At 37.8% G+C, this 12,845-nt stretch overlaps 2 protein-coding genes and 1 non-coding gene across 3 annotated transcripts in view; 2 read left to right on the top strand and 1 right to left on the bottom strand.

The window, feature by feature from the left end:
- The window catches only part of ZGRF1 (zinc finger GRF-type containing 1), a 73,981-nt gene extending 70,452 nt beyond the window's left edge, over positions 1–3,529 (top strand). Inside the window, 4 exon segments of the mRNA XM_036853785.1 lie at positions 1,730–1,906; positions 2,045–2,179; positions 2,900–3,161; positions 3,337–3,529. Coding sequence (XP_036709680.1) covers positions 1,730–1,906; positions 2,045–2,179; positions 2,900–3,161; positions 3,337–3,494 — 732 coding nt within the window. The 3' untranslated portion in view covers positions 3,495–3,529.
- A 3,768-nt stretch (positions 3,530–7,297) lies between these two features.
- On the top strand, positions 7,298–7,371 carry TRNAW-CCA. Its single transcript has one exon. It is a non-coding gene; the product is annotated as a tRNA-Trp (tRNA).
- A 1,609-nt stretch (positions 7,372–8,980) lies between these two features.
- LOC118895337 (periodic tryptophan protein 1 homolog) lies at positions 8,981–10,153 on the bottom strand. The gene is given in 3 exon segments (XM_036852261.1): positions 8,981–9,224; positions 9,226–9,581; positions 9,583–10,153. Coding segments are annotated over 3 exon segments (1,092 nt in total). The 5' UTR covers positions 10,075–10,153.
- Between the last annotated feature and the right edge of the window lie 2,692 nt (positions 10,154–12,845).

Raw genomic sequence — 12,845 nt, 5'->3', positions numbered from 1 at the left:
CTGGCAAGCATCAGTCTGCTTTCAGTCTGTATGGATTTATCTTTTCTGTATTTCATATCATACAGTCTTACAATTTTCGTATCATACAGCTTGAAATCATACAATATGTGACCTTTTGTGTCTGGCTTCTTTCACTTAGCATGACAGTTTTGAGGTTTATCCACACTGGCGGCATATAACAGTACTTTTACTTTTTTTTTTTTTTTTTTTTTTAAGTACATTTACAATGTAGTGCAACCATTACCCTATCCTTTTCCAGAACTTTTTCATCAACCCAACAGAAACTTTGTACCTATTAAACAATAATTCCTCATTCCCCTCTCCCCTGAGCCCCTGGTGACCCCTATTCTACTTTTGGTCTCTATATTTGCCTATTACAGGTGCTTCATATAAGTAGAATCATACAATATTTTCCCTTCTGTGTCTGGCTTTATTTATTGAGCATAACGTTTTCACAGTTTGTCCATGTTTTAGTACGTGTCACAATTTTATTCCTTGTTAAGGCTAAATAATAGTCCATCGTTTTATGTGTACACCACATTTTATTTATCCACTCATCTGTTGATGGACATTGGGGTTGTTTCCGCCCTTCAGCTATTGTGAATAATGCTGTTAGGAAAATTGGTATCAATTATCTGTTCAAGTCTCTGCTTTCAGTTTTTTTGAGTATACACCCAGAAGTGCAACTGCTGGATCTGATGGTAATTCTGTGTTTAACTTTTGAGAAACTGCCAAACTCTTTTCCATAGCAGCTGCTCCACTTTACATTCCCAGCAGCAATGTACAAGGGTTCTAATTTCTCCACATCTTCACCAACACTTGTTATTTTTCATTTTTTAAAATAACAGCTATCTTAATGGGTATAAAGTGGTATCTCATTGTGGTTTCCCTAATGTCTAATCATGTTGAGCATCTTTTCATGCACTTATCTTTGGAAAAATGCCTATTCAAGCCCTTTGCCTATTTTTGAATTGGGTTGTTTGTTGTGTTGTTGAGTTGTAGGAGTTCTTTATATATTTTGGATAGTAATACCTTATCAGCTATATGATTTGCAAATATTTTCTTCCATTTGGTGGGTTGTCTTTTCACATATTTATGCCCTAAAAGAGTATTCGGGATTGATTTTTTTCCTCACATATTTCTCCCCCATAGAAGATCCTTTGTCCATGTGATCACTAATCCTGCATTTTATTACATATTATTAGAGTGCCTTGTAACTATTCAAAATGTTCAAACAATATTACAGAACATTTTGCAAATAAAGAACATACTCAAGGAAAGCCCTGAAGTAGATGGGAGTTGGTTTATGATGTATTAAGAAAATCGGAAACTTCTTTGAAGATTCAGAATGAAAAATGGCTTGTACCTAAGGAGGATAGTTAATGAGTTATCAACAACAGTTTCTAATTTTTTAAAAGATTTATTTTCAATTTAGTGTTAGGCCAATTCCATATAGATTATGAAAGCATGATGTTAGGTACCATACTTATTAGATACTCTAAGATTTGTTTATATTTTACAATTTTCTGGTATAAAAAGTTTACTATAAAAATATTTTTAGTAAATTCAAAAAAATCCTTTTTATTCATTGTATCATGGTTGTAATTAATTTACTAAGAGCACAATATGGCAGTATTTTTAAACTTTAAAATATTATTGTGGATTTTTTTTCCACTAAGAAAAAAAATGCTGTTTTAATTCCTTATTTTTCTGCACTTAAATTTCTTAGGGTCACAAGCCAGTTCTATTGAGAACCCAGTACCGTTGTCACCCTACAATCAGTGCTATTGCTAATGATCTGTTTTACGAAGGAAACCTCATGAATGGTGTTTCAGAAACAGAGAGGAGCCCTTTACTGGAATGGCTCCCAACCCTGTGTTTCTATAACGTTAAAGGACTGGAGCAGGTGAATGACAGTAGTGTTCCTAAGAGTCTACACGGTTTAGTTTCCTGTTTTAATTTTATTGTTCTTGTTTGCATGCTTTTCTTGGTCTTTCTGTAGTGTTTCTGGGAAATGTAATTTAGGTTCTGTTTCTTATTCCAGATTGAAAGAGATAACAGCTTTCATAATGTGGCAGAAGCTGCTTTTACACTCAAGCTGATCCAATCACTGATTGCAAGTGGAATAGCGGGCTCTATGATTGGGGTGATAACATTATACAAATCCCAAATGTACAAGGTTTGTATTACCTATTATGATATTTATCGTTATTAAATATTATAATTTCATATTATAATATTTGATATCACATTTGTAGTAGTTTGGTTTGTGTTGGTTTGGTGCTAGAAAAACTTTGGGGACTGTAGTTAATATATTAAAAAAGCAGCATTCAGACTTTTGTCTAGTCTGGCTTTTTTTCTGTGTAATTAAATGTAAACCTAACAAGGTTTAATTAAATTCAGTTTACAGCTGTTGGGGCAAAAATGCAAATAAACAAATTAGAAGGAAATATGGTATATGCTTTGTATTTTGGGACAGATGGGATTGAATCTGTTTTCCAAAATGTTCTTTCATTATTATTACATTTTATCAGTAAATCAAAGATAGATACCAGATATTAATCTACACACAAGCCAGTTACTTCTAACTAGTTTTCATTTATATTTATTTATTTTTAGTATTTTTCATCTGTTTCATTTAGTTTATCAGCTCTAAATTAGCATATCTAAATAAGTTTCCTAGCAAAAGATAAATCATCACTTTGATTTTGTTTCATAACTTACATTATCATTAGTTATTTATCATTTCAGAAATTAGCCAAATCTCTGTGAGTAATAAAAAAGAAAATGAAAATTACCCACTATTAGTTAAATGATGACAGCTGCTGTGGGTAGGTTGAGAGGCGTAGGTTCTTCATGACGTCTGCACCACATGAGCCTTGTCTTCTTTCCTCCACAGCTCTGTCATTTACTCAGTGCCGTGGACTTTGACCATCCTGATATGAAAGCTGTGCAGGTGTCCACAGTAGATGCTTTTCAGGGAGCTGAAAAGGAGATCATTATTCTGTCCTGCGTAAGGACCAGACAAGTAGGATTTATTGATTCAGAGAAAAGAATGAATGTTGCATTGACCAGAGGAAGGAGGCATTTGTTGATTGTAGGAAATTTAGCCTGTCTGAGGAAAAATCGACTATGGGGGCGTGTGATCCAACACTGTGAAGGTAAAATAAAAATGTATTTAATTCAAGCATTTTGAATTAAAACTGACTTTTGGGTTAGTGCTTGGGGTGGTTCAGGTAGGAACAGCTCTGAATTTGCCACTATGGGAGATGAGTGAAATGATAATATGGAAACTACTGTAAAATATAGTTGTCTCATGTTTTGTATCTTTCTAAGGGAGGGAAGATGGATTGCAACACGCAAGCCAGTATGAACCACAGCTGAACCATCTCCTTAAAGATTATTTTGAAAAACAAGCAGAAGAAAAACAGAAGAAAAAGAGTGAAAAAGATAAATCTAAAGATAAATCTTATTCGCAAAAAGACATGATATAGTTTGTATTTATATAATTTCAAATTCATTTTACACTATACACTTGTATATTTTTATTACCCCAAACCCATTATTGAAATAAGATATTTAAACAAAAGTAAATAAACATATGTAAAATTTTGCTCTTCAGAAAAAGTATAGTTACTTATATTAAGATAGATAGGCAGATGTTGAAAGTAATATAAAATCTCACTAATAAAAATAATTTTTTTCTAAAAATTATGGCTTCTGTTTGCTAAAGAAATGAATTTTACAAGGAGCGGGAAAACGCCTTTATGGGGAATACCAATGTTACTTCAAAAATAAGTGAATATCTCAAAAGCTCATCTGTTAAAACATGTCTACACAGTTATACCAACACGCTCCTTTCTGAACTACAGCTCTAGCCGAATCTTTTAAAAATAAATATAATGCCCTGTCATTTCATAAGTAAAAACATATTCACAATAAAACTTTTAAGCAGTACAAAAGAAAGACGAAAAATGAACTAAAAGTTCATTCCTGAAGACAGCACTGCTCAAAACTGGCCATGACCCTGGTATAGTAGGTGCTCAGTAAGTATTTGTTGGATGAATGAATGAATGGATGGATGAAAGACTCCCTTTGGCTCATTTCATTCTATACTCTCTTTCCTGTGCATTTATTTGCATAGTAGTTATTGGTATATATAGTATATAATGGATTTTAAAATATTATAAAAAAAATACATTCCCCTTATAGAAAATCTGCAAAATACAGAAGAGTATACAATAGAAAATAAAAAGCACCTGGAGATTCACTACCCAGAGATAATAATTACTAACATATTGCTTCAGTCTTTTTTCTATGCTTATATTCCATATGTAAATATGTAAATAAGTTAAACCATTTGTTGTATGATTTTTAGCCATTATTAACAAAGGAACATTTACTTATCCTACATGGAAAAATGGCAAGGGCTTGATTATAATACCAATGAAATATTTGTCTTTACCAATTAAAAACAACTCATACTTTTATGAGTGATTCAAGTCACTTAATATTTATTTTAAAGATGCAGAAAATTGCTTACTTGAATTAATTTACTGTAAAAAATGACCAGTCTACCTCTGTGAAACTCTTCTTTTGTTTGGGAGAAAAATAAATCTAATGAAGAAACAAAGTTGTAATTCTCCAAGCCTTGTCCACAATGTGTTAATGATTGCAACAGCATTTGCTCTTTTAATGTAAGTGAAAGATGTGACTCTCGAGTTCCAGGCAATACCTGACTGGATAGGAGACACCTCAGAAATTACTCATTGCCCCTTGGGGACCCTGGTGGGGCCCAAAAGCCCCTTGAGCCCAGCACATCCTCAGTAGATTCACTAGGACAGAGACCCAGGCCTGAGGATAGCATGTGAGATGCCACCTGTAGGCTAGACAGGGTGGGTGCCCCAGCTGAGCTCCGCATCACCATCTGGGAAAACAGGAGGGGAGAGAAGCCTTTAACAATCTGCCATTACCCCAAAGAGGCCTTGCTTAGTTGGAAGTTACTTTTCTACACTGGAATTGTGTGTCTTACAACCAGAAGAAAAGGAGTGACCTTAATGGGCCAGTTTACTTCCCAACTGTACTGAGAGTGCAAACTTGAGTGCCACCTTATGTCAATTACATGGACAAGAAAGGAGCCACATTTTCACAAAACACAAGATGGCAGAACAGAAGGACCTTGAGCTCATCTCCTCTTATGAGGCGATTAAAAATTAAAAAGACTGGAACCTACCAAAAAAAATGTTCTACATCCAAAGACATAAAGAAGAAACCCAACAAGATGGTAGGAGGGACACACACATGATATAATCAAATCTCATAACCCCCGGGCCGGCAACCCACAAACTGGGGAACAATTATATGACAAAAGTTCTACCACAGGAGAGTTCTGAGCCCCTCATCAGGCTCCTCAGCCTGGGGGTTTGGCATCAGGAGGAGCCCCCAGAGCATTTGGCTTTGAAGGCCAGCAGCGCTTGAGTGCAGGAGCTCCACAGGACTGGGGGAAACAGAGACTCCACTCTGGGAGGGTGCACACAAGGTCTCATGTGCACCAGGACCCAGGGCAAAAGCGGTGACTTCATAGGAGCCTGGGCCAGACCTACCTGCTGGTCTTAGAGGGTCTCCTGCGAAGGTGGAGGGCAGCTGTGGCTCACTGTGAGGACAAGGACACCAGTGGTGGGTGTACTGGGGAGCATCCATCAGTGTGAACTGTCCTGGAGACTGCCATTTTGGGACCAAGACCTGGCCCACCCCAAAAGCCTGTGGACTCCAGTGCTGGGACACCTCAGGCCAAACAATAGGGCAGGAACACCGCCCCACTCATCAGCAGACAGGCTGCCTAACAACTTCCTGGGCCCACAGCCACCTCTTGACACGCCCCTAGACATGGCCCCACCCACCAGAGGGCCAAGACCCAGTTCCACCCACCAGTGCCCAGGCACTGGCCCCTCCCACCAGGAAGCCTGCACAAGCCTCTAGACCAGCCTCACCCACCAAGGGCAGACACCAGAAGCAAGAAAACTAAGATCCGGCAGCCTGTGGAACCAAGTCAGCAGACAGATCATAACCTACCCTGACACCAGCTGGTCCCTGACCCTTGGGTGACAAGAGGGAAGTGTACTGCTGGGACTCATAGGACACCTCCCACAGAGGACCCCTTATCCAAGGTTGAGAAACATAACTAACCTTCCATATATATAAAAATACAAATATAAATGTAGACAAAATGAGATAGCAAAGGAATATGTTCCAGACAAAAGAACAAGACAAAACCCCAGAAGAACAACTAAGTGACATAGAGATAGGCTATCTACCTGAGAAAGAGTTCAGAGTAGTGATCATAACGATGATCCAAGAACTCGGGAAAAGAATGGATGCACAGAGTGATAAACTACAAGAAGTTTTTAACAAAGAGTTAGAAAAGATAAAGAACAACCAGAGTTGAAGAATACAATAACTGCAATGAAAAACACACTAGAAGGAATCAATAGCAGAATATATGAGGCAGAAGAATGGATAAGTGAGCTGGAAGACAGAATGGTGGAAATCACTGCCATGGAACAGAATAAAGAAAAAGAAATGAGGACAGTTTAAGAGACCCCTGGGACAACATCAAATGCACCAACATTCACATTATAGGGGTCCCAGAAGTAGAAGAGAGAGAGAGAAAGAGCCTGAGAAAATATTTGAAGAGATAATAGCTGAAAACTTCCCTAACAACAGAAAGGAAACAGTCACCCAAATCCAGGAAGTGCAGAGAGTCTCATATAGGATTAACCCAAGGAGGAACATACTGAGACACACAGTAATCAAACTGATGAAAATTAAAGATAAAGAGAAAATACTAAAAGCAACAAGGGAAACCAGCAAATAACATGTAATGGAATCCCCATAAGGTTATCAGCTAATTTTTCACCAGAAACTCTGCAGGCCAGAGGGGATGGTAAAATATATTTGAAGTGATGAAAGGGAAAAACCTACAACCAAGAATACTCTACCCAGCAAGGCTCTCAGATTTGATGGAGAAATCAAAAGCTTTACAGATAAGCAGAAGCTAAAAGAATTCAGCACCACCAAACCAGCTTTATAACAAATGCTAAAAGAACTTCTCTAGGCAGAAAAGGCCACAACTAGAAACACGAAAACTACAAATTGGGAAAGCTCACCAGTAAAGGCAAACATATAGTAAAGGTAGAAAATCATTCACATACAAATATAACATCTAAACCAGTAATCATGAGAGGAGAAGAGTGGAAATGTAGGATATTTGAAATTAAGAGACCAGCAATTTGGGACTTCCCTGGTGGTCCAGTGGTTAAGACTCCATGCTCCCAACGCAGGGGGGCCCAGGTTCAATCCCTGGTCAGGGAACTAGATCCCACACGCTGCAACTAAGAGCCCGCATGCTGCAACTAAAGATCCCACGTGCCGCGACTAAAGATCCTGCATGCTGCAACGAAGATGCTGTGTGCCGCAACTAAGACTTGGCGCAGCCAAATAAATAAATAAATGTTAAAAAAAAGAGAGAGACCGGCAACTTAAAACAATCATATATATATACAGACTGCTATATCAAAACCTCATGGTGACCACAAACCAAAAATCTATAATAGATATACCACCACACACAAAAGAAAAAGGAATCCAAACACAATACTAAAGATAGTCATCAAATCACAGGATAAGAGAATAAAAGAGGAAAGGAATAAAAAAGACCTACAAAAACAAATCCAAAACAATTAACAAAATGGCAATAAGAATATACATATCGATAATTACCTCAAATGTAAATGGATTAAATGCTCCAACCAAAAGACACAGACTGGCTGAATGGATACAAAAACAAGAGACCTGTATATATGCTTTCTACAGGAGATGCACTTGAGATCTAGAGACAAACATACAGACTGAAAGTGAGGGGATGAAAAAAAAGGTATTCCATGCAAATAGAAATCAAAAGACACCTGGAGTAGCAATACTCATATCAGACAAAATAGGCTTTAAAATAAAGACTGTTACAAGAGACAAAGAAGGACACTACATAATGGTCAAGGGATCAATCCAAGAGATATAACAATTGCAAATAACATGCACTCAACATAGGAGCACCTCAATATATAAGGCAAATGTTAACAGACATAAAAGGAGAAATTGACACTTATACAATAATAGTGGGGAACGTTAACAACCCATTTTCGTCAATGGACAGATCATCCAGACAGAAAATCAATAAGAAAACACAGGCCTTAAATGACACATTAGACCAGATGGACTTAATTGATATTTATAGAGCATTCCATCCAAAAGCAGCAGAATATACATTCTTTTAAAGTGCAGATGGAACATTCTCCAGGATAGATCACATGCTGGGCCACAAAGCAAGCCTCAGTAAATTTAAGAAAACTGAAATCATATCAAGCATCTTTTCTGACCACAACGCTATGAGATTAGAAATCAACTACAAGAAAAAAACTGCAAAAAACAAACACATGGAGGCTAAACAATATGCTACTACACAACCCATGGATCATTGAAGAAATGAAAGAAGAACTCAAAAAATATCTAGAGATAAACGAAAATGAAAACACAGTGATCCAAAACCTATGGGATGCAGCGGTTCTAAAAGCAGTTCTAAGAGGGAAGTATATAGCAATACAAGCTTACCTCAGGAAACAAGAAAAATCTCAAATAAACAACCTAACCTTACACCTAAAGCAACTAGAGAAAGAAGAACAAACAAAACCCAAAGTTAGTTAAAGGAAAGAAATCATAAAGATCAGAGCAGAAATAAATGAAATAGAGATGAAGAACACCATAGAAAAGATCAATGAAACTAAAAGCTGATTCTTGGAAAAGATAAACAAAATTGATAAACCTTTAGCCAAACTCATCAAGAAAAATGGGAGAGGGCCCGAATCAGAAATGAAAAAGGAGAAGTCACAACCAGCACTACAGAAATACCAAGGATCATAAGAGTCTACTACGAAAAACTATATTCCAATAAAATGGATAGATTCTTCACACAGATCTTCACATACTTGTCTGCCGATGCAGTCACAAGACAGCCCTTGATTTGACTGCTTAGATCAAGACGAGAAATTTCATCATTGTGTGCGTTAAGTGTAAAAATTGGCTTATCTGAACGTGCATCCAAATTATATACAAAACCGTCATCTGTACTGGCCAAAAAATGACAAGGTGAAAAGTGATTCCAAGTCGCTCTCAATCTGCCCACTGAATCGCCACATTTGATGGCTTTCCTCTGGACTTCGGCAGTCATACAAAGGCACTGACTTATCATATGATCCAGAAATCAGAGTCTGTGCTTCAAATGGATGAAACTGGAGAGTCTGGATCTTGTCTGTATGTATGGCAAGGCTGGCTGCTGGTTTCCCCAAGGACGTATCCCACAGAATAACAGTGTTATCAGCTGATGCACTGGCCAGCACATTTCTGATCAGCTTATTCCAAGAAAGGTCAAGGACAGCATCGGTATGCCCATCTGCTGAGGAATTCATCTTTCCTTTCTTTTTCTTCTTTTTTGATAGCTTACTTCTAAGTGTAAAGACTGGCTCTAAAGAGTTCCACTATATCAAAATCCCACACTTCAATAACGGGGGTCATGTTTCCCACAGCAATGTAATTTCCAGTTGAATCATCTGGGCTAGGATCAAAATTCAGCCATTCCACACTCAAAGGGTATGCAGACAACAGGATATCCTGGTGGACATAAAGAGAATCTTCTTCTTGATTATAAACATGTACCTCTAAATTGCATTGGTCCTGTTCAGCTCTGCCACAAACTATGAGAATGTCATTGGGCTTAATCAAGAAAACTTCACGTTCATACTGCTCCGTATCTTTCAGAGTAACATAAGGATCTTGATCATTACTCCCATAGACTGTAAGACCCAAAAGAGATTCACCAAGAGTTTCAGTATCTGGGTCACCTTCTTCATTATATTTATCTAATTCATACTCGGCCAGCTCATCATCATCCAGCATCCTGTCGTCCTCTGGGTCACCGTCCTCCAGGGGCTCCCGAGGTCGGGCCTGGGTACAGGCACCCTGCATGCCATCTTCTGAAGGATCGCCTGTCTCCTCTTCATCACTGCCACCTTCTTCTTGTAATTTTTCCTTTGCTTCAGCAATGAGACGTTTCACTTCTTTTTTACTAAGCTCTACAGATTCTTCTAGGTAGAAGAAATGGACAGGGGCTTCCCTGGTGGCACAGTGGTTAAGAATCTGCCTGCCAATCCAGGGGACACGGGTTCGAGCCCCAGTCCGGGAGGATCCCACATGTCATGGAGCAACTAAGCCTACGCGCCACAACTACTGAGCCTGCGCTCTGGAGCCCGCGGGCCACAACTACTGAAGCTCGCGGGCCTAGAGCCCATGCTCCGCAGCAGGAGAGGACACTGCAGTGAGAAGCCCGCACACCAGAACAAAGAGCAGTCCCCACTCGCCGCAACTAGAGAAAGCCCCTGCACAGCTACAAAGACACAACACGGCCAAAAAAAAAAGAAAAAAAATCTTAGTAAGAAAAGAGTGTAAAGTAACCTAGTAATAATTTTAAAAAAAAGAAAAGAAATGGACAGATTCTTAGAAAGGTACAGTCTCCCAAGACTTAACCAGGAAGAAATAGAAAATATGAACAGACTAATTACAAGTACTGAAATTGAATCTGTGATTTAAAAACTCCCAACAAACGAAAATCCAGGACCAGACGGCTTCACAAACGAATTCTACCAAACATTTAGAGAAGAGTTAACACCTATCCTTCTGAAACTATTCCAAAAAATGGCAGAGGAAGGAACACTTTTGAACTCATTCTATGAGGCCAGCATCACCCTGATACCAAATCAGACAAAGATATCACAAAAAAGAAAATTACAGGCCAATATCACTGATGAATATAGACGCAAAAATCCTCAACAAAATACTAGCAAACCGAATTCAACAATACATTAAAAGAATCATGCACCATGCTGAGTGGGATTTATCCCAGGGATGCAAGGACTTTTAAAATTTATTTATTTTATTTATTTATTTTTTTGGCCATGCTGCACAGCTTGTGGGATCTTAGTTCCCTGACCGGGGATCGAACCTGTGCCCCCTGCAGTGGAAGTACAGAGCAAGGACTTTTCAATATCTGCAAATCAATCAGTGTGATGCACCACATTAACAAATTGAAGAATAAAACCTATAAGATCATCTCAATAGACACAGAAAAAGCTTTTGATAAAATTCAACATCCATTTATGATAAAAACTCTCCAGAAAGTGGACATACAGGGAACCTACCTCAACATAATAAAGGCCATATATGACAAACCCACAACTAACGTCATACTCAGTGGTGAAAAGCTGAAACCATTTCCTCTAAGACCAGGAACAAGACAAGGATGTCCACACTTGTGACTTTTATTCAACATAGTTCTGGAAGTCCTAGCCATGGCAATCAGAGAAGGAAAAGAAATAAAAGGAATCCAAATTGGAAAAGAAGTAGTAAAACTGTCACTGTTTGCAGATGACATGATAATACACATAGAAAATCCTAAAGACGCTACCAGAAAACTACTAGAGCTCATCCATTAATTCAGTAAGTCTCAGGATACAAAATTAATACACAGAAATCTGTTGCATTTCTATACACTAACAATGAAAGATCAGAAAAGAGAAATTAAGGAAACAATCCCATTTACCATCACATCAAAACGAATAAAATACCTAGGAATAAACCTACCTAAGGAGGCAAAAGACCTGTACTCTGAAAACTATAGGAAGCTGATAAAAGAAATTGAAGATGACACAAACAGATGTAAAGATGTACCGTGTTCTTGGATTGGAAGAATCAATATTGTGAAAATGACTATACTACCCCGAGCAATCTACAGATTCAAGGCAATCCCTATCAAATTACCAATGGCATTTTTCACAGAACTAGAACAAATAATTTTTAAATTTGTATGGAAACACAAAAGACCCCGAATAGTCAAAGCAATCTTGAGAAACAAAAACAGAGCTGGAGGAATCAGGCTCCCTGACTTCAGACTATACTACAAAGCCATAGTCATCAAAACAATATAGTACTTGCACAAAAACAGAAATACAGATTAATGGAATAGGATAGAAAGCCCAGAAATAAATCCATACACCTATGGTCAATTAATCTATGACAAAGGTGGCAAGAGTATACAGTGCAGAAAAGACAGTCTCTTCAATAGGTCGTGCTGGGAAAACTGGACAGCTACATGTAAAAGAATGAAATTAGAACATTCTCTAACACCCCACATAAAATAAACTCAAAATGGATTAAAGTCCTAAATGTAAGACCAGTTACTATAAAACTCTTAGAGGAAAACATAGGCAGAACATTCTTTGACATAAACCACAGCAATGTCTTTTTGGATGTGTCACCTAGAGTAATGGGAATAAAAACAAAAATAAACAAATGGGACCTAATAAACTTAAGAGCTTTTGCACAGCAAAGGAAACCATAAAATGGAAAGACAGCATACAGAATGGGAGAAAATATTTGCAAATGATGTGACCGACAAGAGATTAATCTCCAAAATATACCAAAAAGAGAATACTGCTCAATATCAAAAATACAAACAACCCAATCAAAAAATGGGCAGAGGATCTAGATACACATTTTTCCAAAGAAGACATACAGATGGCCCACAGGCACATGAAAAAATGTTCAACATTGCTAATTATTAGAGAAGTGCAACTCAAAACTACCACGAGGTATCACGTCACACCGGTCAGAATGGCCATCATCAAAAAATCTACAAATAATAATTGCTGGAGAGGGTGTGGAGAAAAAGGAACCCTCCTACA

The sequence above is a fragment of the Balaenoptera musculus genome, chromosome 5, assembly GCF_009873245.2.
Source record: "Balaenoptera musculus isolate JJ_BM4_2016_0621 chromosome 5, mBalMus1.pri.v3, whole genome shotgun sequence".
NCBI classification, from domain to species: Eukaryota; Metazoa; Chordata; class Mammalia; order Artiodactyla; family Balaenopteridae; genus Balaenoptera; species Balaenoptera musculus.
The sequence above is the reverse complement of the archived record's forward strand: the minus strand, read 5'-3'. Positions and strand labels throughout refer to the sequence as shown.